The following is a 25,989-nucleotide window of genomic DNA, read 5'->3' on the forward strand; positions in this document are numbered from 1 at the left end:
TCACCAATTATCCCAAGCGTCCCCCGCCCTATAATGCGCCCACAATAAACATGGCGGCTGTACTGTAGTGAGAGATCCCCACCCTGTGTGACAAGGCTGTGTGCTCCCTCCCCTGCTAACAATGGCGCGGCTGTATGTTGTGGCGGCGGTGCTACTCTGCTTGTCTGTTGTCACACAGGCAGGTAGGTTTTATGGTGGTCGGGAAAAAGCGGATGTTGACTCTCCTTCTGTGAAGCAAGCTCTGAACTTCGCCCTGAACGACTACAATAAAGCCAGCAATGACCTGTACCAGGCCCGGGTAGTGAAGATCAGCAACGCGGAGAAGCAGGTCAGTGAGGGCCGGGCAATGTATGTACGAAATCATGGGTATGTATGCAGCGCATCTGTGTATATGTGAGGTATGTATGTAGTGTATATGTGTATATGTGAGGTATGTAGTATATGTGAGGTATGTATGTAGTGTATATGTGTATGTGAGGTATGTATGCAGCGCATCTGTGTATATGTGAGGTATGTAGTATATGTGAGGTATGTATGTAGTGTATATGTGAGGTATGTAGTATATGTGAGGTATGTATGCAGCGCATCTGTGTATATGTGAGGTATGTATGTAGTGTATATGTGAGGTATGTATGCAGCGCATCTGTGTATATGTGAGGTATGTATGTAGTGTATATGTGAGGTATGTATGCAGCGCATCTGTGTATATGTGAGGTATGTATGTAGTGTATATGTGTATATGTGAGGTATGTATGCAGCGCATCTGTGTATATGTGAGGTATGTAGTATATGTGAGGTATGTATGTAGTGTATATGTGAGGTATGTAGTATATGTGAGGTATGTATGCAGCGCATCTGTGTATATGTGAGGTATGTATGTAGTGTATATGTGAGGTATGTATGCAGCGCATCTGTGTATATGTGAGGTATGTATGTAGTGTATATGTGTATATGTGAGGTATGTATGCAGCGCATCTGTGTATATGTGAGGTATGTAGTATATGTGAGGTATGTATGTAGTGTATATGTGAGGTATGTAGTATATGTGAGGTATGTATGCAGCGCATCTGTGTATATGTGAGGTATGTATGTAGTGTATATGTGAGGTATGTATGCAGCGCATCTGTGTATATGTGAGGTATGTAGTATATGTGAGGTATGTATGTAGTGTATATGTGTATGTGAGGTATGTAGTATATGTGAGGTATGTATGTAGTGTATATGTGAGGTATGTATGTAGTGTATATGTGAGGTATGTATGCAGCGCATCTGTGTATATGTGAGGTATGTATGTAGTGTATATGTGAGGTATGTATGCAGCGCATCTGTGTATATGTGAGGTATGTAGTATATGTGAGGTATGTATGTAGTGTATATGTGTATATGTGAGGTATGTATGTATGTAGTGTATATGTGAGGTATGTATGTAGTGTATATGTGAGGTATGTATGCAGCGCATCTGTGTATATGTGAGGTATGTATGTAGTGTATATGTGTATATGTGAGGTATGTATGCAGCGCATCTGTGTATATGTGAGGTATGTATGTAGTGTATATGTGAGGTATGTATGCAGCGCATCTGTGTATATGTGAGGTATGTAGTATATGTGAGGTATGTATGTAGTGTATATGTGTATATGTGAGGTATGTATGTAGTGTATATGTGAGGTATGTATGCAGCGCATCTGTGTATATGTGAGGTATGTATGTAGTGTATATGTGTATATGTGAGGTATGTATGCAGCGCATCTGTGTATATGTGAGGTATGTATGTAGTGTATATGTGAGGTATGTATGCAGCGCATCTGTGTATATGTGAGGTATGTAGTATATGTGAGGTATGTATGTAGTGTATATGTGTATATGTGAGGTATGTATGTATGTAGTGTATATGTGAGGTATGTATGTAGTGTATATGTGAGGTATGTATGCAGCGCATCTGTGTATATGTGAGGTATGTATGTAGTGTATATGTGTATATGTGAGGTATGTATGCAGCGCATCTGTGTATATGTGAGGTATGTATGTAGTGTATATGTGAGGTATGTATGCAGCGCATCTGTGTATATGTGAGGTATGTATGTAGTGTATATGTGTATATGTGAGGTATGTATGCAGCGCATCTGTGTATATGTGAGGTATGTATGTAGTGTATATGTGAGGTATGTATGCAGCGCATCTGTGTATATGTGAGGTATGTAGTATATGTGAGGTATGTATGTAGTGTATATGTGTATATGTGAGGTATGTATGTAGTGTATATGTGAGGTATGTATGCAGCGCATCTGTGTATATGTGAGGTATGTATGTAGTGTATATGTGTATATGTGAGGTATGTATGCAGCGCATCTGTGTATATGTGAGGTATGTATGTAGTGTATATGTGAGGTATGTATGCAGCGCATCTGTGTATATGTGAGGTATGTAGTATATGTGAGGTATGTATGTAGTGTATATGTGTATATGTGAGGTATGTATGTAGTGTATATGTGAGGTATGTATGTAGTGTATATGTGAGGTATGTATGCAGCGCATCTGTGTATATGTGAGGTATGTATGTAGTGTATATGTGTATATGTGAGGTATGTATGCAGCGCATCTGTGTATATGTGAGGTATGTATGTAGTGTATATGTGAGGTATGTATGCAGCGCATCTGTGTATATGTGAGGTATGTAGTATATGTGAGGTATGTATGTAGTGTATATGTGTATGTGAGGTATGTAGTATATGTGAGGTATGTATGTAGTGTATATGTGAGGTATGTATGTAGTGTATATGTGAGGTATGTATGCAGCGCATCTGTGTATATGTGAGGTATGTATGTAGTGTATATGTGTATATGTGAGGTATGTATGCAGCGCATCTGTGTATATGTGAGGTATGTATGTAGTGTATATGTGTGGTATGTATGCAGCGCATCTGTGTATATGTGAGGTATGTAGTATATGTGAGGTATGTATGTAGTGTATATGTGTATATGTGAGGTATGTAGTATATGTGAGGTATGTATGTAGTGTATATGTGAGGTATGTATGTAGTGTATATGTGAGGTATGTATGCAGCGCATCTGTGTATATGTGAGGTATGTAGTATATGTGATGTATGTATGTAGTGTATATGTGATGTATGTATGTAGTGTATATGTGAGGTATGTATGTAGTGTATATGTGAGGTATGTATGTAGTGTATATGTGAGGTATGTACAGTACAGACCAAAAGTTTGGACACACCTTCTCATTCAAAGAGTTTTCTTTATTTTCATGACTATGAAAATTGTAGATTCACTCTGAAGGCATCAAAACTATGAATTAACACATGTGGAATTATATTAACAAAAAGTGTAAAACAACTAAAAATGTCTTATATTCTAGGTTCTTCAAAGTAGCCACCTTTTGCTTCGATTACTGCTTTGCACACTCTTGGCATTCTCTTGATGAGCTTCAAGAGGTAGTCACCGGAAATGGTTTTCAGGTGTGCCTTCTCAGGTTTAATAAGTGGGCTTTCTTGCCTTATAAATGGGGTTGGGACCAACAGTTGTGTTGTGCAGAAGTCTGGTGGATACACAGCTGATAGTCCTACTGAATAGACTGTTAGCTGCTTTTTTCTTGCCATAATACAAATTCTAAGTAAAGAAAAACGAGTGGCCATCATTACTTTAAGAAATGAAGGTCAGTCAATCCGAAAAATTGGGAAAACTTTGAAAGTGTCCCCAAGTGCAGTGTCAAAAACCATCAAGCGCTACAAAGAACCTGGCTCACATGAGGGCCGCCCCAGGAAAGGAAGACCAAGAGTCACCTCTGCTGCGGAGGATAAGTTCATCCGAGTCACCAACCTCAGAAATCGCAGGTTAACAGCAGCTCAGATTAGAGACCATGTCAATGCCACACAGAGTTCTAGCAGCAGACACATCTCTACAACAACTGTTAAGAGGAGACTTTGTGCAGCAGGCCTTCATGGTAAAATAGCTGCTAGGAAACCACTGCTAAGGACAGGCAACAAGAAGAAGAGACTTGTTTGGGCTAGAGAACACAAGGAATGGACATTAGACCAGTGGAAATCTGTGCTTTGGTCTGATGAGTCCAAATTTGAGATCTTTGGTTCCAACCACCGTGTCTTTGTGCGATGCAGAAAAGGTGAACGGATGGACTCTACATGCCTGGTTCCCACCGTGAAGCATGGAGGAGGAGGTGTGATGGTGTGGGGGTGCTTTGATGGTGACACTGTTGGGGATTTATTCAAAATTGAAAGCATACTGAACCAGCATGGCTACCACAGCATCTTGCAGCGGCATGCTATTCCATCCGGTTTGCGTTTAGTTGGACCATAATTTATTTTTCAACAGGACAATGGCCTCAAACACACCTCCAGGCTGTGTAAGGGCTATTTGACCAAGAAGGAGAGTGATGGGGTGCTACGCCACATGACCTGGCCTCCACAGTCACCAGACCTGAACCCAATCAAGAGGGTTTGGGGTGAGCTGGACCGCAGAGTGAAGGCAAAAGGGCTAACAAGTGCTAAGCATCTCTGGGAACTCCTTCAAGACTGTTGGAAGACCATTTCCGGTGACTACCTCTTGAAGCTCATCAAGAGAATGCCAAGAGTGTGCAAAGCAGTAATCAAAGCAAAAGGTGGCTACTTTGAAGAACCTAGAATATAAGACATATTTTCAGTTGTTTCACACTTTTTTGTTAATTATATAATTCCACATGTGTTAATTCATAGTTTTGATGCCTTCAGAGTGAATCTACAATTTTCATAGTCATGAAAATAAAGAAAACTCTTTGAATGAGAAGGTGTGTCCAAACTTTTGGTCTGTACTGTATGTATGTAGTGTGTTTGTGAGGTATGTATGTAGTGGACTTCTATGGCCCCCACCCTGGATCTGCCCCCATCCACCTTTCCTACAGTCCCTACCCAACATTTCTACAGTCCCTGTCCCCTTTTGTGCACTTGCTTTGGCAAAACTAATGTGTATTTAGTCCTGCCAATAAAGCTTTTTTGATTTTGTATATGTGAGGTATGTATGTAGTGCGTATGTGAGTTGTGTATGGGTGTGGTGTGTGCGTGTATCTGCGATATGCATATAGGTGTTGTGTGTGTCTTTACAAAATCGATACAGTGGATATATCTAAGTATCATAATCCCTAAGGAAAGGAGGCAACTCTGAATGAATACAGCCTGCAAACGTTTGGAGCACTGAGTCCCAGAGGAAAATAGTACTAGAATGATACTCGTAATGATAATAAAAGATGTATGTTTTATTAATTCATGATTAAAAAGTAGACAGATGCTTATAGGTAAATGAGGAAACAATTGATTAGAACGTCACCATCAAAAACAGTTTATAGGCCATGCACACTTATTGCAAAGCCCAAAAGAGACAGTTTTGATGTTACATACATAGCCTGATGCAGGGATATGTCCAACTCCTACTAGATGGGAGAGATGTAATGTAAAAATGGACAGCAGTGTGCTACAGCCATATACTGGTGTTCTCATATAAGAGGCCAAAAATACAATCAATCAGTGCAGGCAATGTAAAGTACTGCGAGAGGGAGCGTATAAAGGGCTCACTTCATAGTAACTGAGCGTGCAAATTAGTGCTTACCCATGTGGGGAAGTGCTAGGTGTACGTTTGTATCGTAGCCCCAAAGCACGCTTCGCGTATTGGGCTTCTTCGCGGGGCTGTGTGTGTATATTTTAGGTATACTCAATATGTGAGGTATGAGTGTGGATATGCATTGTGAATGTCTAGTGGATTGTGCTGAGTGACCTACAGACAGTGTCAGTTTTTAGTTAATGAGATGCTCGTGCTCTGGGGTGGTCTGTGGGCGGGGGTCTTCACAATTGGATGTGTTTTAAAAAAAAAAAAAAAAAGTTCCTGTGCTGAGATAATCTTATACATGTTCCCCTGCTGTGTACTGTGTAATGGCTGTGTCTGACCATAGAGGAACATGGTCTGATCATACCACATCTCCTGGGCAGGGGAGGAAGCAGAAGAGTATCAGACATTACAGCAGGGGATCACAGCTGCTGCTTTCTTTGAGGTAAAACATTTTCCTGCCTAAGGTAGCACAGGAGTGAGTGCTCTGCTAAGTGTTCAGCACTCTACTCACCATAAATCAATCAGTGAGGTAAGAGCTCAGTCTGCAGCCGAGCTTGATATATCATAAGATCAGAGGGCTGGAGACGTGACAAACACTCCCTCGTGTTATGTGTCTTACCTCAGAAAGAAACAGCTATGACTCCCTGGCTGTCCTGTCTGTATCCTCTCTTTTGATTCCTCCCCTGCCCAGGAGCTGTGGTATGATCAAACCATGGTCCTGTACGGTCAGACACAGACAGTACACAGCAGGGGACATTTATAAGATTATCTCAGCACCGGAACGTTGTTTTTTTTTTAACACATCCAATTGTGGAAATTCTTACTATTACAAGATCACTAGATTGATATGCACTTTGGGGGACGAACCTTGTACTGTGGGCAGAGCAAATAAGAGCTGATCAGTGGAGGTGCTGGATGACCACTTATTTATACATAGATCAAGATGTTGTGCCCTGACAACCACTTTAATTATGTCTCCCCTGAATTATACAACAATGTCCTTCGAAATCTGTTGGTGATGTGTGTGTATATATAATGTTTGTATATATTTATTTATAAGAAATTAGAGGGCTTACTGCTCAATTGTGAGGATCTTAAAGAAGCACTGTGAGTAAAACAGAGCTCCCATACAAATTTTTTTTTTTTGTCAGTAGAGTTGAATGAGGAATTGTTAATTGTGGTACAAACTGAAGTGTTGCTGTGTGATTTGTTTTTTTTTTTATTATTATTGGCATTTTATGTATGGGATAACTATTTAATATATTTCCATTTTTCATTGCTTTTTACATCAGTTTTATTCTCCCTATGGGCCATGACCATTCTCCTATGGAGCCACACCATAGCCTACACTTAAATGGCACACAGTGAGACTTCAGTAGCCCGTGGTTGTCATTACAATACCATCTGCATCCCATTTCCAACCTCTTAAATGCCTCTGTGCCCAGGTACTTTTATTGGCGGGTTTGTCTGATGTTAGTCTAATGTGTATGGAAGCCTTAAGGGGTTGAAATAGCTAACTCTGATCAAAGCAGTTAGGGTACCGTTACACCTAGCGATGCACCAGCGATCCTGACAACGATATGACACAGTCAGGATCACTGGTGCATCGCTAGGTGGTTGCTAGTGAGCTGCTACACAGGCAGATCTCACCAGCGACATAGCGGGGGTCAGGGATCGCTACTTACCTGTCAGACGCGGCGATCCTGCGTCCTCCCGCCCACCTACACGCCACAGGAAGCGCAGCAGGAAGTGGCCGACGAGGAATGGTCCAGGAGCTTCTCGCGCGACCAGCGATAATCAGCGGGGGGAGCGAGTCGGAGGCAAGTATCACATGTAGCAATATCGCTAGCAATATCGCTGCAACATCACAAAATCGGTTACTTTACAGCGATATTGCAGTGTGTAACGGGGGCTTTAGACTCTGTGGTCAGTGTCAGCTATGCTGCAGGCAGCACCCACAATGTATGGAACAGGCTCATCTCCTGAGCCCACCCCACACACACTTTATACATAAATCTATAACTGGACTGCTGTATAATATACTCTTTTTATTTCTCCAAAAAGGTTGTATCCGGGGTGATGTTTTATTTCGATGTGGATGTTGGACGCACACAGTGTAGGAAGCCAATCACAAATGGAAACGACTGTGAACTCCATACAGATGCTAATCTCGCTAAGGTATTGTCCAGCTTCAAAGTAGAACACAGGAAACTGCATCTGAAGTTTGATGCACACACATATGTGAGCGAGCCTTGTCAGTATTCAATGAGAGTGATGAGTGGCACCAAAGAGGTTGTGCCATAGGTCGTGGCAAGACTAATATCAGCAGCGCATAGGTATATGGAGATAATACTTGTCACTAATCTAATGCATGCATATAAATTAATACGACTAATCTCCACAGGATAATAGATCTCACAATCCTGACTGCAGCTCTTATGCGGCTGTTTCTTGAGTTTCCAGCATTGATTTGTTTGTTCAACAATATCTGTTTCCTACTTGCTGTAACATATGCATCGGTATAGAGTTATTACAAGTTATTCTACTCCAGAGGAAGCTATCCGTGTACAGCGAAACCCATGGGGCTCCATGGTAAGTACCGCATTGTGCCTGAATTATATATAGCTTTTCTTTTATATACTGCTCTCTTTATACACATAGGCAGCACTCTGGTTATTATGGTAGCGCCATGTGATCTTACCTGGTTTTACAGCACAACGGTGAAGAATGAGCCGTTCATCAAAATTTTGGGGCATGCTTACAGCCACCACTTACAATATAGTGAGACCTGTGACACTAGCCCCCATGACTGAAAGCCAGTATTTCTTTTTGAGGAAATTTTAATTTTCTCCAGGTAGCCACCGTTTCAGTAAGGTGGACGCTATTTACCTGCAGTTTAACCCTATATTTTCAGGTAAATAGCTTTATCCAAGCTGACAGGTTCATTTTAAGGAGTTAAGTTTCAGCTTGCTTAATTGTATAAGCGTGAATGAACTTTAGGCTCAGTGTTCGGGTATGAGCAGCCTTAGTGTTCGGGTATGAGCAGCCCTAGTGTTCAGATGCATTGAGTATCAGCGATAAACAATTTAATAATATACCTAGGTATACCTGCAGTAGCGGCTCTGTTATTCCCAGATTGCTGGCATTTTAACCCACTAAACTTTCAGTTTTCCATCAGGTCACAGGTAGACATAGTGCAGTTCTCCAGTATAAGAAGCCAAAAACTGCTCCGCATATCTCAACTTCCTTATAACTTCATAGGTAGAAATTTATGTGAGTTGGGAAATGTTCTTATGTCAAAAACTGCTGCAAAAATCATCTTATAAGTGTGGTTTTCTTTTTTCAATAGAAATAGTGCCCACAATTACAATAGAAAACCATTTTTTCCAACAGTGTAAGCAGGAGTATCTACAGAGACTCAAAAACAAGGTTCTTCAGCGATGAATCCTTGGGTAAGTAAAACTTGCAATTACACTGCTCAAATAAGTGAAGGGAACACTAAAATACCACATCCTAGATAACACTAAATGAAAAATATACCAGATCACCCTGTAATTTTGATTTTCCACTTTGATGTTGAGTATCATTCTAAATCCAGACCTCCATGGAATATTAATTTTGATTTGTATTGATCATTTTTATGTTTTATTGTTCTCAACACATTTCACTATGTAATGAATAAAGATTTGCAACAGGAATATTTCATTCAGTGATAGGATGTGGTATTTTAGTGTTCCCTTTATTTTTTTGAGCAGTGTATATTAGAAAAAGTTAAGAACATGTTTAGCACACAGGCAAACCACAAAGGCTGACACAAAAACCAATGGTAGGATGATAGTTTTTGCATGAAGCAAAGTTGCACTCTGTGATGCTATAGCATGCAAACATGAAGTACTGTATTTTCAGATTATAAGACACACTTTTTTCCCCCAAATTTGGAAAGGAAGAACAAAGACAAAATCTAAATAATAAAAATATTGGAGAAAGAGAAACCAATCACAAACTAAAATGTTTCTATACAAATGCACAAAGCATGGGCATCAAGCAAAGAGAATTGGAAATACTAACGAAGGAAAAGAAATATGTAATTGGAATCACTGAAACTTGGTGGGACGATACACATGACTGGAATACAAGGATAGAAGGATGCAACTTATTTGCAAGAAACAGGCTTGATAAACAAGGAGGAGGTGTTGCATTGTATGTTAGAAACGCGTATATATCTGCACAGAGATTGAAGCTTCAGAGACTGGGAGTTGTGTGGAAACTGTTTGGGTAAGAATACAAGGAGAGAACAATGGAAAGGACACCATTGTAGGCATTTACTACAGGCCGCCTGTGCAAGCTGAAGATATGGATGAACTCTTTATGCATCAAATGGCCAAGTTCTCCAAAAAATATGACGTAGTTGTCATGGGAGATTTCAACTATCCAGATATTTGTTGGTAATCTCTCTCAGGCAAAACTAACAAGTCAAGCAAATTCTTACCCTCTTTTATTGACAATTTTATCTTCCAAACGGTAGGGGAGAAAACAAGGGGATCTACTACCTTGGATCTAATCCTTATAAACAGGGAGGAATTGGTTGAGGAGGTAAGGGTGGCTGCGACCCTAGGAGGTAGAGACCATGCTATTTTAGAATTGTGGATAACTAGAGGATGAAGATCTTTAAAGCTGGATTTCAGGAAGACAGATTTTAAGGGACTCAGAGATTTGGAGGGATCCAAAGGCTGGATATCCTTAAGGACAAAACTGTCCAGGAAGGATGGGAAATCTTGAAAAGTGAGATTCTCAAAGCACAATCGTTAACAATTCCAAAAAGAAGGAAGAATAGGAAGCATTTAAGGAAACCAGGATGGATGAACACAGAACTTAAACACTTGCTAAAAAGGAATAAAGACATTTTTATCAAATGGAAAGAAGGAAGCATATCTAAAGAAGAATATAATGCTGTCTGCAGAACCTGCAGGGCACAAATCAGATTATGTAAAGCTGACACAATGAATTAAGACTTGCAAGAGATGTCACAAGCAATAAAAAAGGATTTTGGGGATATGTCAAAAGTAAAAGAAAAGTCAAGGATGAAAATGATGAAATGGTAAGGAAGTATGTCGAGAAGGCCGAACTTTTAAATTCCTATTTTGCATCTGTTTTCTCTCAGAAAGGAAATGTAACATCAACTGATCTTCGCTGTCCTATTAAAGGAATAGAAGAATCCAGGATATCTATAAACAGATAGTGAGGAACCACTTAGCTAACATAAATTAAAGTCTCCAGGTCCAGATGAATTACACCCAAGAGTACTGAAGGAGATGGCAGAAGAAAATTTTTTAACCGCTCGCCATAATCTTCGAAAATTCTTGGACAACAGGAGAAGTCCCAGAAGAATGGAGAAAAGCAAGTGTTGTTCCTATCTTCAAAAAGGGGAAGAAGGTGAACCCAGGGAACTATAGGCCGGTGAGTCTGACTTCTATACCAGGAAAGATCTTTGAACAAACTATTAAACAACATGTATGTATGTACCTTGATAAGAAAGAAATGATTAAACAGAGTCGGCATGGGTTTGTAACTAATAAGTCATGTCAAACTAACTTAATTTCCTTCCATGACAGAATCACTGACTGGGTGGATCAGGGGAAATGATGTAGATATAGTATATCTTGACTTCAGCAAAGCATTTGACAAAGTATCTTGCACAATCCTTATTGAAAAAATGACTAAGTATGGAATGGACAAGGCAACTGTTAGGTGGCTTCATAACTGGCTTAGTGATCGGACCCAAAGAGTGGTCGTAAATGGCTGCACATCCAGTTGGAAGAATGTCTCGAGTAGGGTACCACAGGGCTCTGTCCTGGGCCCTGTATTTTTCAACATCTTTATCAATGATTTAGGTGAAGGAATTAAGGGTAAACTGTGTCAGGGGAGTTTCAGTCTTCCAATTAGAAATCGTCCAGACCTGAATAAGTAAGATGCTTCTTTATTGGACATGCCGGCATGGAGAGAGAATGACGACCACACAAGATGTGAGGAGTCCTCTGTCTAACTCAATACATTTTCTTAAGAGTTTAAATAGCAAAGCCGAAAGGCGTTGAAACATATTGCGTTTGCAGAAATGGCACATACAATTTGCTTAGCTGTTACTATTGTTATCTGCGCTACCAGAGTAGTCACGCAAGACAAGGAAAGCAGCTAACGTTCACAAAAAGTAACACCCATGTATTACATCAGCTGAAAAGAGTTTCAAAGTCTTAAGCAAAAATAAATGGCATATATGCAGTCATGTGCATAGATGCATATATACATACATATATATATACACATACACACACTCATACATACATACACGCATGGGTATATATATATATATATATATATATATATATATATATATATATATATATATATATATATATATATATATACACCCATGCACACAAAAGAAAGGACTTTATTACAATTATTATAACAAACTGATTCAATTTGATGATGACACAAAGCTAGGAGGGATAGCTAATACCAGAGAAGAGAGAGGATCCAAAAATATATAAATAAACTGGAGCAGTAGGCCTCAAGTAACAGAATGGTTTTTAACAGGAAAAATGCAAAGTACATCTGGGCAATAAAAATGAAAAAAGCATATACAGCACGGGAGGAATAGGGCTAAGCAACAGTACATGTTAAAAAGACTTGGCTGTACTAATAGATCACAGACTGAGCATGAGTCAACAGTGTGATGCAACAGAAAAAAAGGCAAATTCAATTCTGGGATGTATTAACAGAAGCATACAGTCTAGATCACATTAATTATTGCCCTCTACTCCTCTTTGGTTAGACCTCATCGGGAATACTGTGTCCAGTTTTGGGCACCACATTTTAAAAAAATACATCAACAAATTGGAGCAAGTTCAGAGAAGAGCGACCAGAATGATGACGGGTCTGCAAACTATGTCCTCTGAAGAATTGTTACAAGATTTGGGAATGTTTAGCTTGCAAAAAAGAAGACTGAGAGGAGACTTAATAGCTGTCTACAAATATCTCAAGGGCTGTCACATTGTAGAAAGATCATCTTTATTCTCATTTGCACAAGGAAAGACTAGGAGCAATGGGAGGAGACACAGATTAGATATTAGAAAAAACTTTTTGACAGGGTGATCAATGAGTGGAACAGGCTGCTACGAGTTCTCCTTCAATAGAAGTCTTCAGAGGCTGGACAGACATCTGTCTGGGATGTTTTAGTGAATCCTGGTTTGAGCAGGGGGTTGGACCAGATGATCCAGGAGGTCCCTTCCAACTCTACCATTCTATGATTCTACCTGACCGGCTGCGGTGGAGCAGGGTCCCAGGGTCGCTGCTGGAGGAGGCAAGAGAGGAACGTGGCTGCAGGCTGGGATGAAGGGGTGTTCGGATGTGCGATGCTACTGGTGTTCGTTTGGTGTGGGGGCTCCGGCAACATTTTGTGAAAGCCCGGAGCCCCCGCACTTCCATGGTTTGCTGTGCGGTGGACTCCGTGAAAATGGCTGACGGGAGCGGCGCATGCGCAGATGGAGATCTCGGCACCAAGATCTCAGGAGATGAGATGTCAGCGAGTTCTTTTTATTTTTATAAATCCGGTGCATCATAAACTGCAAAATATGGTATATGAAATTGGAATTGCTTTACTGCTTTAGAAAATAGGAAAAAAGCAAAGATACTTAGTGCATAAATTGGCCAATTCATGCACGCCCAGCAGCCAACGACAAGACGATCTTTTGCTGGGAAGCTAATTTGATGTGACTCCTCTCTTGGGTTGATAGCCTACTTTTATATGGGTAGCTGTGATTAAGACTGCCAGTGGAGAGCTCAGTCAGAGAGCCTCTGTGTAAATATCAAGACTGACCGTCCCTTCCATTGGAAGGGGCGGTCAGTCTTTTGATGATTTTTGTATCCTATGTGGTTTCCCGTGTGTTACACATGTTCTTAACTTTTTTTATTAATATTTTAAGTTTTACTTACCCAAGGATTCATCGCTGGAGAACTTTGTTTTCGTATCTTGCTTGTTGCAGTCCTGACCTTGCCAGCTCCGTGCACTGTTCTTTCTCCAAGGCTACCGGTGTTACATCTGCTGGTGAGCTGACTCCCTTTTCCTCTATATTTTTCCATATTTATGGAAACTGGCCAGCTTCATAGGGAATCTGTCTGCAAGATTTCAGTTTAACTTTCGTTTGACTGGTCTTCGTATGACTTCGTACTTCCTACCTTAAGCTCCTCCTACTTCCGCATGCGTCCTGCGTACCTACCTTTAAAATTGGGTACGCAGGGACATGTGTTGTATGCATGTTGCGTTCCCATGCGGTCAGCGTGCACGACAAAACACTGCATGCGGACGCATCCGCATACAGTACATGTCCCTGTGTACCGAATGTTAAAGATAAGTACGCAGGACGCATGCGGACGTACGCAGACCAGCAAAACGCAAGTGTGAACCCAGCCTTAACCTGTAGATAAACCCCATATCTGCATGTTAATACCGGTTTTTGACCTGCTGGGTTCCCTTTACGTCTCATTTGCATATCCACTCAATTTTTTTCACAGACTGCACAGCCCTCCTGATATCAGAATGGCTGTGGATGCAAGGCATGTTTCCAGGCTTTCTCATCCGCTTCCTCCAATTGAAAACCAGTTTGTCCAGGTCTGGTCACATGCTCCTCCATCAGCAGCCATTTTATGGACTGAAGTGCATTGTAGTGATACAAGGGCATAGAAAAGAGCTTGCAGCAAGTACAATTCACAGCCGCTACACAAGCTATGGATCTCTGCACCATAGCTCATTCAATCATTCGATATGTGATGTTGCTGGGAATTGGACCCCCCAGCTATCCTATGAGTCGTAAAAAACACTGTAACCTAATAAAAATGAAAGGGGAAGAAAAAAAGTGGAAGTTTTTGAAAGTCGCCTTTGAGGGTCATTCATCATTTGATTTAACCAGGTAACAACATATGACGTACAGTACAGATCAAAAGTTTAAATTGTAGATTCACTCTGAAGGCATCAAAACTATGAATTAACACGTGGAATTGTATAATTAACAAAAAAGTGTGAAACAACTGAAAATATGTCTTATATTCCAGGTTCTTCCAAGTAGCCACCTTTTGCTTCGATTACTGCTTTGCACACTCTTGGCATTCTCTTGATGAGCTTCAAGAGGTAGTCACCGGAAATGGTCTTCCAACAGTCTTGAAGGAGTTCCCAGAGATGCTTAGCACTTGTTGGCCCTTTTGCCTTCACTTTGCGGTGCAGTTCACCCCAAACTATCTTGATTGGGTTCAGGTCTTGTGACTGTGAAGGCCAGGTCATCTGGCGTAGCACCCCATCACTCTCCTTCTTGGTCAAATAGCCCTTACACAGCCTGGAGGTGTGTTTGGTGTTATTGTCCTGTTGAAAAATAAATGATCCAACTAAACGCAAACTGGATGGGATAGCATGCCTCTGCAAGATGCTGTGGTAGCCATGCTGGTTCAGTATGCCTTCAGTTTTGAATAAATCGCCAACAGTGTCACCAGCAAAGCACACCCACCATCCCACCTCCTCCTCCATGCTTCATGGTGGGAACCAGGCATGTAGAGTCCATCCGTTCACCTTTTCTGCGTCGCACAAAGACACGGTGGTTGGAACCAAAGATCTCAAATTTGGACTCATCAGACCAAAGCACAGATTTCCACTGGTCTAATGTCCATTCCTTGTGTTCTTTAGCCCAAACAAGTCTCTTCTTCTTGTTGCCTGTCCTTAGCAGTGGTTTCCTAGCAGCTATTTTACCATGAAGGCCTGCTGCACAAAGTCTCCTCTTAACAGTTGTTGTACAGATGTGTCTGCTGCTAGAACTCTGTGTGGCATTGACCTGGTCTCTAATCTGAGCTGCTGTTAACCTGCAATTTCTGAGGCTGGTGACTCGGATGAACTTATCCTCCGCAGCAGAGGTGACTCTTGGTCTTCCTTTCCTGGGGCGGTCCTCATGTGAGCCAGTTTCTTTGTAGCGGTTGATGGTTTTTGCCACTGCACTTGGGGACACTTTCAAAGTTTTCACAATTTTTTGGACTGACTGACCTTCATTTCTTACAGTAATGATGGCCACTCGTTTTTCTTTACTTAGCTGCTTTTTTCTTGCCATAATACAAATTCTAACAATCTATTCAGTAGGACTATCAGCTGTGTATCCACCAGACTTCTGCACAACACGACTGATGGTCCCAACCCCATTTATAAAGCAAGAAATCCCACTTATTAAACCTTACAGGGCACACCTATGAAGTGAAAACCATTTCCGGTGACTACCTCTTGAAGCTCATCAAGAGAATCCCAAGAGTGTGCAAAGCAGTAATCAAAGCAAAAGGTGGCTACTTTGAAGAACCTAGAATATAACGCATATTTTCAGTTGTTTCACACTTTTTTGTTAATTATATAATTCCACATGTGTTAATTCATAGTTTTGATGCCTTCAGAGTGAATCTACAATTTTTATAGTCATGAAAATAAAGAAAACTCTTTGAATGAGAAGGTGTGTCCAAACTTTTGATCTGTACTGTACATGTATCTTTTCTCTCTTGTCCCTGCCTTTCCTAGCAAATGATGTATAATTTAATCAGCCATCATGTGCCTCTAACAGTCGCGACTGGAGCAGAGCTCTGCCCAAGGCTGTTAATTTTTTATATTTCATTGCCAATCTGTGACAGCGGCATTTAACACGTGCCACTCTCTCATCAGTGCGCTCGTTACTTGATAGTGGGGCGCCGATAAGTTATGACAGCCGGCAGTCTGCTGATGAACCCCTTACCTGTGCCTGTCATTACGATCCGTCTGAAAGCCAGCCCAGGGCTGGCATTCAGAAGAGATCGTTATTTTCGCTTTACATAGGAACCCTGATGCACTGCTATGTATAGTACAAGCAATCAGACGATCAAAGCTTTAAGTACAGTAGAAAGATTAGAAAAAAAAGTTTTAAACATGAAAAAAATAAGTTCAAATCTCCTTTTTACCCCATTAAAAATAAAGCAATAAATAGAAAATACATATATCTGGTATCGCTGAGTTCGTGAAAGTTCAATTTATGTAAATATAAAATTAATCCAATCGGTAACTAGCTTAATGAAAGAAATCAAAATGCCAGAACTACAGTTTTTTGCAATAAAATGCAAAAAGAGGCGATCAAAACATCGTCTCTACCCCAAAATAGTATCCGTAAAAAATGTCAGCTCAAGGTGTTTATAAAAAAAAAAAAAAAAAAAGCACACCCGTCTCCACATCCTGAAAAAATGAAAACGTTACAGGTGTTGTAAAATGGCGAAATAACGCAACTTTTTTTTTTTTTTACAAATTTCCTATCTTTTTTTTCAGCACAAAAAAAACAAAGCACATATGTCAAACTTTGGCACGCGATGCCAGACGGATCCCCAGAGTATATTTGGCAAGTGATGCTGGACATGTCTCTCGCCTGGCATCGCACTTTCACCCGGCATCACATTTTTAACTGTATCAGCATTCCCTCTCCCATCATTCCCCCTGTGCATCTAATGTTTCAGCGCAGCGGGTGTTATGACATTATTACAATGCGCCTGCTATACCAAGGTGTCCAGAGCATCTGAAGACACCTTGAAGAGACCGGGGGAATGGGCAACGGTTAGTATTTAATTTTTGTAAAAATCTGGGCCTATTATACTGTATGGTACACTTTGGATTCATTGTGCTGTATGGAGCACTATATGGGCCCCATAGCACTGTGAGGAGCACTATGTGGGACCTTTCATATTATATGGAGCACTACGTGGGCCCCATTGTACTGTATGTAGCACTATATGGGCCCCATAGCACTGTGAGGAGCACTGTGTGGGACCCTTCATATTATATGGAGCACTACGTGGGCCCCATTGTACTGTATGGAGCACTATGTGGGACCCTTCATATTATATTGAGCAATGCGTGGGGCGCATTATACTGTATGTAGCACTGCTTGGGGCCATTATAAAGTATGGAGCACTATGTGGGTTCATTATGCTGTATGGAGCACTATATGGGCCCTATTGCACTGTATGGAGCACTATGTGGGACCCTTCATATTATATGGAGCACTGCGTGGTGCGCATTATACTGTATGTGTAACAACCTTGCTGGCATCACTGCATGGCCTCCCATCCCCCGCACACCAACTTACTTTCTGCTTCAAGCCATGCTGTGATTTCTGTCTGTTGCCAGCTCTGTGCCTCTGCTCTCCATGTTTCCAGACTGTGTGTATAGGGGGGCGGCGCCTGAACTCTCTGGTCAGGGACAGATTACACAGGTGCACCCTGACTGCATAAGACCAATCACCTGGAGCCCTTGACTATTTAGTTTCGCCACTCCCACTGAAACATTGCCTGTGCAATGTCTATACTCAGTTAGTATCTTGCTGCTGAGGAAGCCAGGCCCTGTTCTGTGTATCTCCTTCTCTGTAGGAATACTCTGTCTCGCTTTGTACCTTGTCCGCCTGCCAGGAGGCAGAATATCCTGGTCCTTGAGTCTTGTTCCCAGTGCCTTGTCTGTTCTCTGTCCGCCTGCCAGGAGGCAGTATATCCTGGCCCTTGTGTGTTTGTCCCTGTGCCTCTGTCTGAACTCAGTCTTACCTTTTGTCTGTCAGTCTCCTTGTTTGTGGTTCCTTCTCTGCCGTGTCTTTCCTTGTGTCCTCCCTGTCTGTGCGTCTGCACCCTCGCAGCTTTATCTGTGCGTCTGCACCCTCGCAGCTTTATCTGTGCGTCTGCACCCTCGCAGCTTTATCTGTGCGTCTGCACCCTCGCAGCTTTATCTGTGCGTCTGCACCCTCGCAGCTTTATCTGTGCGTCTGCACCCTCGCAGCTTTATCTGTGCGTCTGCACCCTCGCAGCTTTATCTGTGCGTCTGCACCCTCGCAGCTTTATCTGTGCGTCTGCACCCTCGCAGCTTTATCTGTGCGTCTGCACCCTCGCAGCTTTATCTGTGCGTCTGCACCCTCGCAGCTTTATCTGTGCGTCTGCACCCTCGCAGCTTTATCTGTGCGTCTGCACCCTCGCAGCTTTATCTGTGCGTCTGCACCCTCGCAGCTTTATCTGTGCGTCTGCACCCTCGCAGCTTTATCTGTGCGTCTGCACCCTCGCAGCTTTATCTGCGCGTCTGCACCCTCGCAGCTTTATCTGCGCGTCTGCACCCTCGCAGCTTTATCTGCGCGTCTGCACCCTCGCAGCTTTATCTGCGCGTCTGCACCCTCGCAGCTTTATCTGCGCGTCTGCACCCTCGCAGCTTTATCTGCGCGTCTGCACCCTCGCAGCTCTATCTGCGCGTCTGCACCCTAGCCGCTCTATCTGCGCGTCTGCACCCTAGCCGCTCTGTCTGCGCGTCTGCACCCTAGCCGCTCTGTCTGCACCCTAGCCGCTCTGTCTGCACCCTAGCCGCTCTGTCTGCACCCTAGCCGCTCTGTCTGCACCCTAGCCGCTCTGTCTGCACCCTAGCCGCTCTGTCTGCACCCTAGCCGCTCTGTCTGCACCCTAGCCGCTCTGTCTGCACCCTAGCCGCTCTGTCTGCACCCTAGCCGCTCTGTCTGCACCCTAGCCGCTCTGTCTGCACCCTAGCCGCTCTGTCTGCACCCTAGCCGCTCTGTCTGCACCCTAGCCGCTCTGTCTGCACCCTAGCCGCTCTGTCTGCACCCTAGCCGCTCTGTCTGCACCCTAGCCGCTCTGTCTGCACCCTAGCCGCTCTGTCTGCACCCTAGCCGCTCTGTCTGCACCCTAGCCGCTCTGTCTGCACCCTAGCCGCTCTGTCTGCACCCTAGCCGCTCTGTCTGCACCCTAGCCGCTCTGTCTGCACCCTAGCCGCTCTGTCTGCACCCTAGCCGCTCTGTCTGCACCCTAGCCGCTCTGTCTGCACCCTAGCCGCTCTGTCTGCACCCTAGCCGCTCTGTCTGCACCCTAGCCGCTCTGTCTGCACCCTAGCCGCTCTGTCTGCACCCTAGCCGCTCTGTCTGCACCCTAGCCGCTCTGTCTGCACCCTAGCCGCTCTGTCTGCACCCTAGCCGCTCTGTCTGCGCGTCTGCACCCTAGCCGCTCTGCCTGCTCCGCACTCCTGCGGCTCTGCCTACCCGCACCTCCTGTGTGAACAGGTCCAAACCTGTTCCTTCATATTCCACTCCTTCCTGCCTATATCCATACCTGCACCTCCTGTGTGAACAGGTCCAAACCTGTTCCTTCATATTCCACTCCTTCCTGCCTATATCCATACCTGCACCTCCTGTGTGAACAGGTCCAGATCCTGTTCCAGCATACACCACTCCCTCCTGCCTACACCTGCTGTGTGAACAGGTCCCTACCTGCTCCTTCTCATACCACGCCAATCTGTCCTGTCTCCAAGCCGTGCCCGCTTGCCCAGTGTCTCCAAGCCGTGCCCGCTTGCCCAGTGTCTCCAAGCCGTGTCTCCAAGCCGTGCCTGCCTGCCAGTGTACCAAGCCATGCCTGCTTGCCCAGTGTCTCAGCCTGCCTGTTAGTCACACCTGTCCAAGTAACTTGTCCCCAAGTGGGATCAGCAGCCACAGCCAGACACCACTCTGGAGTGGCACCCGACAGCTACCTGCCGCACAAGCCTGACCTCGCCATCAGAGGCTCCAGTGAAGACGGAGGTAGCTGTCGTAGTCACGCCCCTTCCAGGGTAGCCTGGTTTGTGGCACAGTGGGGCCACAATCCCCCCGGCTCACGCCATTCAGCCAAGGCGGGAGCGTGACAGTATGTAGCACTGCTTGGGGCCATTATACTGTATGGAGCGCTATGTGGGCCCATTATACTGTGGAGCACTATATGGGCCCCATTGCACTGTATGGAGCACTATGTGGGACCCTTCATATTATATGGAGCACTATATGGGCCCCATTGTACTGTATGGAGCACTATGTGGGACCCTTCATATTATATGGAGCACTATATGGGCCCCATTGTACTGTATGGAGCACTATGTGGGACCCTTCATATTATATGGAGCACTGCTTGGGGCGCATTATGCTGTATGGAGCACTTTTTTGTGGCCATTATATTGTATTAAAGGCAATTAAGGGCCCCATTATGCTGTATGGAGGACTATGAGGGGCTGTTATACTGTATGGAGCATTTTTTGGCCACTATACTGTATGGAGGGCTGCGTGGGGATTTTAGTTGGAGAATCATACTGTGATGGGGTCACCATTCTTTGTCAGGGGGATTGAGGGAGGAGGGGTATAGTGGGGTCATCATACCGTGTGTGTGTGTGGAGGAGTTCACTGTGGGGGTATCATACTGTGTTTGGGGACACTTTTTTGTTTGCATCTTACTTTATCTCAATTATTCATTTTTTTTTTTTTTTTTTTTTTTTCGTTTATTACATATTTAAACAGGCCATTGGGCCATGTGCTTTTTACTGCTCTTACATAACATATTGTATTATACCAACATTTTATTCTAAGATCTATTAATTAAAATGTACTTTCTTCGTGGGACAAATCTTTTAAGATTTTTTATATTTGGTAAGAAAAAAACTTCCTGAACTCAACTGTAGACATTTTTTAATAAATATCAAAGATGACCCACGACTTTGTCCAATTTTTTTTTAATTTGGCTTTCTGTGTATTTGAGTTTGACATTCCTACCATATAGTGAACATGGTAAATAAAAAAATGAACAACTGTGGAATTGCGCTGGTTTTTTTTTTTTTTGCCTTTTCAGCGCACTTGCAATTTTTCCCCATTTCACCTGTATATTCCAGTGATTTGTCACTTAATAACCTACTTTATGCAGTTTTGAAGAAATTACTGTTTTGTCTGCTGAAGATCTAGGGGTTTTCGGAATGCTGGGCTGTCTCTAACCCTGCCCACACCACTGATTGGCAGTTTTTTTGCTTGTGCACATTGTACACGGAAAGCTGCCAAACAGTAGAAGTGGAAGTTATGTATGGTTCCTGAATATGAAGGACTACATAGCAGGTTTGCTAATCCTCCTGCATAAAAAACAATAATTGTATCAAAATTACAGCAAGCAGCCTAGTGAGTGACACTGCTGAAATCAGGGTCTCTGTCGTTACCTTATGCTGCTCTTAGATTACATGGCGAAAACCTGATGACAAATTCCCTTTAATAAGCACGGGAAATAGAAATTTATGTGTCTCCTACTAATGATTATTTGTGAAGTTTCATCATCCGTGTCTACTGTGGTTGTGAAAACTTACTCTTTTTTGTGGTAGAACTTTACCCATGAGCTGTGATGAATTGCATTAATCTGGTAATTTTGACTGGTTCTGTTTTTCTTTTTCTTGTAGACTACTACTTGCCACTTCGAAGTGTACACCGTTCCTTGGAGAAGTCACATCGAGATGACAGCATCTAAATGCGCCTAATATAAGCTAATCCATCGTATTGAAGCTTTTACCATGGCATTTTATTCATGTGTTACAGCACAGAGTGTGATATAAGTTGGTAACCTGTAGTATTAGCTTCTGAGAGATTCGCAAAGAATAACAGCAATAAGTAAAATGTATTCTTTTTAAGCATAATAAACAAATTTCATTTCAGAGAAGTGTCTCTTCTTTGTTTTTTGTTTTGTTTTTTTCTTGTCATTACAGTGTACATTGGTTGTAGCCTGAGAAAACGGTAAGTAATTACACAGAAGAGGTTTTTGGTACACTTAGGTGTCCTGTTCCATAATGTCATTTGGGCAGTGTTGACTATTAGTGGAGTTCTGAGGACGTGGAGATGGTGAAATCCAACCCTTGACAATTTTTTCCAATAGATAATATTGTAGTGATGAACCATATAGTGCACAGAATGTCTGAATGTAAATACAGCAGAATAAATAATGGGTGACAGTAAAGAAAACCTTGATCCATGGTTGTTAAAAATAAACTCTGCACACAAATATTTCCAGTTAAAAAAAAAAGAAGAAATTTTTTCACTCATGGTCATTGCAACGTTTCAATCCTATTCCTTTGGCTTAAAAAAAACACATTACTGCCACAAACAACTCTATATTTGTCTCATAGTCTTCGGTTAGCATGGCACCACACATGCCACTTGTTATCAGTGGGACCCATCACTATCAGAAAACTATTTGCTACTTAGGTGAATAATTGGGTTATCCGCAGATTGCAACTTAAGGCCTCTTTCACACATCATGTCTCCGGTACGTGTGATGACAGTTATCAAACGTACGTATCTGTGCACATGTCAGTGTGTTTCCACGGACCGTGTGTCCGTGGACAAAGCACACTGACATATCCATTTTTTACCGTCAGCACGGACGGCAAAATATCCCGCACACGGAGAACACACATTTGATGTCCTCTGTGTGACACGCATCGGCACATGGGAAGATATTAAAGTCCGAACGATGACAACAGGTGGGCGCTTTTGGAACAATAACGCCCATCATCCGACATTTGCTGCCACTAATAACAGTGACCGCATGAGCGGATGATCGGGATTTTCCTCAGCTGCCTCCTGCGATATAATGAAATAAATGGAAAACCCGACTTGGGTTCCCCCCAATTTTCTTGAACCAATCAGGCAAAACTCACATCTGGGGGCTGCAACCCTCAGCTGTCGGCTTCAGCAAGGTTGGTTATCGAGAATAGAGGGGTCGCCGTTGTTGTTGTGGTGTGTGTTTTTTTTTTTTTTTTTTCCCAAAATTATTTAAATAATTTTAAAAAAAGGCATGGGGTCCCCCCCCATTTGACAACCAACCTTGCTAGAGCTCACAACTGGGGGCTGGTATTCTCAGGCTGGTAATGGGCCATTGACACAAGCCTCCCCAGTCTTAAAACAGCAGCCCGCAGCTGCCCAGAAAAGGCAGCTTTGCCTGGCTCTTCCCACTTGCCCTGTAGCGGTGGCAAGTGGAATTAATATTTGTGGGGTTGATGTCACCTTTATATTGATAGTTGACATCAAGCCCATGGCTTAGAAACTGAGAGTTGTCGTCTATAACTATAGGATTAGTAATGGATAGGTATCCATTACTAATCCTATAGTTATATGTGAAATAAAGACACATAAAGAATAAAATCCTTTATTTAAAAAAATGATGGACTCCTTTGTTAATCTCAATTAAACCATACTTACTGAATTGCCAAATTCCAGCGAAGCCCTTGATTTCCTGTAATAGAAATAAAACAAAAAAGCAACAATATACCATACCTGTCTGTCGTTTTGTCCCACGCCATAATCCATGTCTGGGGGAGCTAAATAGTTTTCAACCTGGACGGCGCCAAAATGCGACTGTTCCGGCTGAAAACCACTGATGAATGAGCTGCTGAGTAGGTAGTCTCACCCACATACCATAAGGAACAAGGACATTGCAGCAGATAGACAATGTACTCTGAGTCACACGTTAAAAATGTTTGTATCTTATATATCTCATTGCTAGTAGGATGACCAAAACTAGAGCCTTTAAACATCAAACAACAATTTACACATAAGCACAGGAAACAACCCTTTCTATCATTACCAGTAAGTGAGATCTGACCAGATTTTTTAAACTATTGTCAGATTTCACCAAACTTGAAGCAATGGTACGGTTCCGTTTATACGAAAAAAATGGGTAGTTGCAAAAATTCTTCCACTTGTAAACATTTATGTAACATTCCCCAGTGTTTACATATTATATCTGCAATTTTTCCACTCCTCACAAAAGGATGTTACAAAGGGAGTACTATTAGATTCTTTTGTATTTTTCTTTTTTTTGACACAAATCCTCCCTGTTTAGTTGATCTACTTTAATTTTTTGAAAATTCAAAAAAAAATTTGGATGGCCTCTTTCTGAATTTTTTTTTAATGTATTATCAATGGAATTTTTTAATGACTCTTCATTACTTTCATTTCTTTTAATCCTCATTAGTTGACTATGTGGGATAGATTACATTGTCTTTTTGGGTTGTTGACTACTTAGGGTATGTGCACACAATGCGGATTACCCTGCGGATTTTTCCGCTCGGATTTTGCTAAATCCGCAGGTAAAATGACCTGCGTTTTACCTGCGGATTCCTATAATGGAGCAGGTGTAAAACGCTGCGGAATCTGCATAAAGAATTGACATGCTGCGGAAATGAACCCGCAGTGTTTCTGCTGTGGAGTTTTCCGCAGCATGTGCACAGCGTTTTTTTATCTTACTTAGGAAATAATGGTACTGTACACCGCAGGAGATTCTGATGCGGATCCCCAAGGCCAAATGCTCTGCGGATCCGCACCAGAATCCGCAACGTGTGCACATACCCTAAATAGTGACAAATCATTCCTATCTGTGACTTTTGTGTACAATTGTGTACTAAGTTTATCACGCTCAACTTTTACATTAAGGCCGGGGTCACACTGGCGATTAAATCGGACGAATGCAATGCGATAAAAAAATCGCATTGCATTCGTCCCAATGTTATTCTATGGGGCAGCTCCCATCATCTGATTATTTTTTATTTATTTTTTTATCGGATCCGATCCTCGGACCGAGACAATCGCAGCATGCTGCGATTGTCACCGATTTTCGGATCGGATTCGACAATGCAAGTCAATGGGGCGAGAAAAAATTGGATTGCAAACGGACCCGAGTTGCGGTAAAATCGCACTTAAAGCCCAATTTTTTTTTTTTCTTCAAATACAGTAATATCACAGTGACCGGTTAAATAAAGAAACGAATTAATAGATCTAGACACACATATATTTTTTTTATACATGTCATAGAGACACATTTATATATATATATTTCTAATTCATACAGTTCTTCATTGCAGAATAGCCGCTGAAACATTTGCCGGCTTTTGTATAATCATTCTTCTGCCCGACATGAAATGACACATGGTTTACATATAGTTAACCATTTCATGTTTTTTTTTTAATGTTTCTCACTATTTAAATATATATGAGGGTTTGTGGGTAAAATTTTGGAGTTGTAGGGGTTCATTTAAGGGGTTAATTTGTTGTATTAAATTGCTGGGACTCCCGCTGACGTCACTGAGGCTGCAGGGAGTCCCTGCAATTTAATACAACGAATTAACCCCTTAAATGAACCCCTACAACTCCAAAATTTTACCCACAAACCCTCATATAATTAATAGTGACATAAAAAAAAAAAAAACATGAAATGGTTAACTATATTTAAACCATGTGTCATTTCATGTCGGGCAGAAGAATGATTATACAAAAGCCGGCAAATGTTTCAGCGGCTATTCTGCAATGAAGAACTGTATGAATACGAAATATATGTATAAATGTGTCTCTATGACATGTATAAAATATATGTATTTAATGTGTCTAGATCTATTAATTCGTTTGTGTGCGGAAACCTGTCATTGGGCTCCATTAGATGTCCATTTAGCTATCCTGCGAGAAAATCTCGCCAGACGGATGT

General features: G+C 42.2%; 1 protein-coding gene and 1 long non-coding RNA gene across 2 annotated transcripts; both read left to right on the plus strand.

Moving 5' to 3' along the window:
* The first annotated feature begins 32 nt into the window (after positions 1 to 32).
* LOC141100846 (cystatin-2-like) lies at positions 33 to 22,173 on the plus strand. The gene is made up of 3 exons (XM_073589539.1): positions 33 to 328; positions 7,672 to 7,785; positions 21,917 to 22,173. Exons 1-3 carry the CDS (start codon positions 122 to 124, stop codon positions 21,992 to 21,994), a joined length of 399 nt encoding a protein of 132 aa, XP_073445640.1. The 5' UTR covers positions 33 to 121; the 3' UTR covers positions 21,995 to 22,173.
* On the plus strand, positions 7,792 to 14,665 carry LOC141100847 (uncharacterized). Its single transcript, XR_012234799.1, has 3 exons — positions 7,792 to 8,199; positions 9,001 to 9,059; positions 13,650 to 14,665. It is a non-coding gene; the product is annotated as an uncharacterized lncRNA (long non-coding RNA).
* Positions 22,174 to 25,989: the final 3,816 nt, after the last annotated feature.

The sequence above is a fragment of the Dendrobates tinctorius genome, unplaced genomic scaffold (assembly GCF_039654945.1).
Source record: "Dendrobates tinctorius isolate UK_male_01 unplaced genomic scaffold, ASM3965494v1 ptg000111l, whole genome shotgun sequence".
In the NCBI taxonomy this organism is placed as follows: Eukaryota; Metazoa; Chordata; class Amphibia; order Anura; family Dendrobatidae; genus Dendrobates; species Dendrobates tinctorius.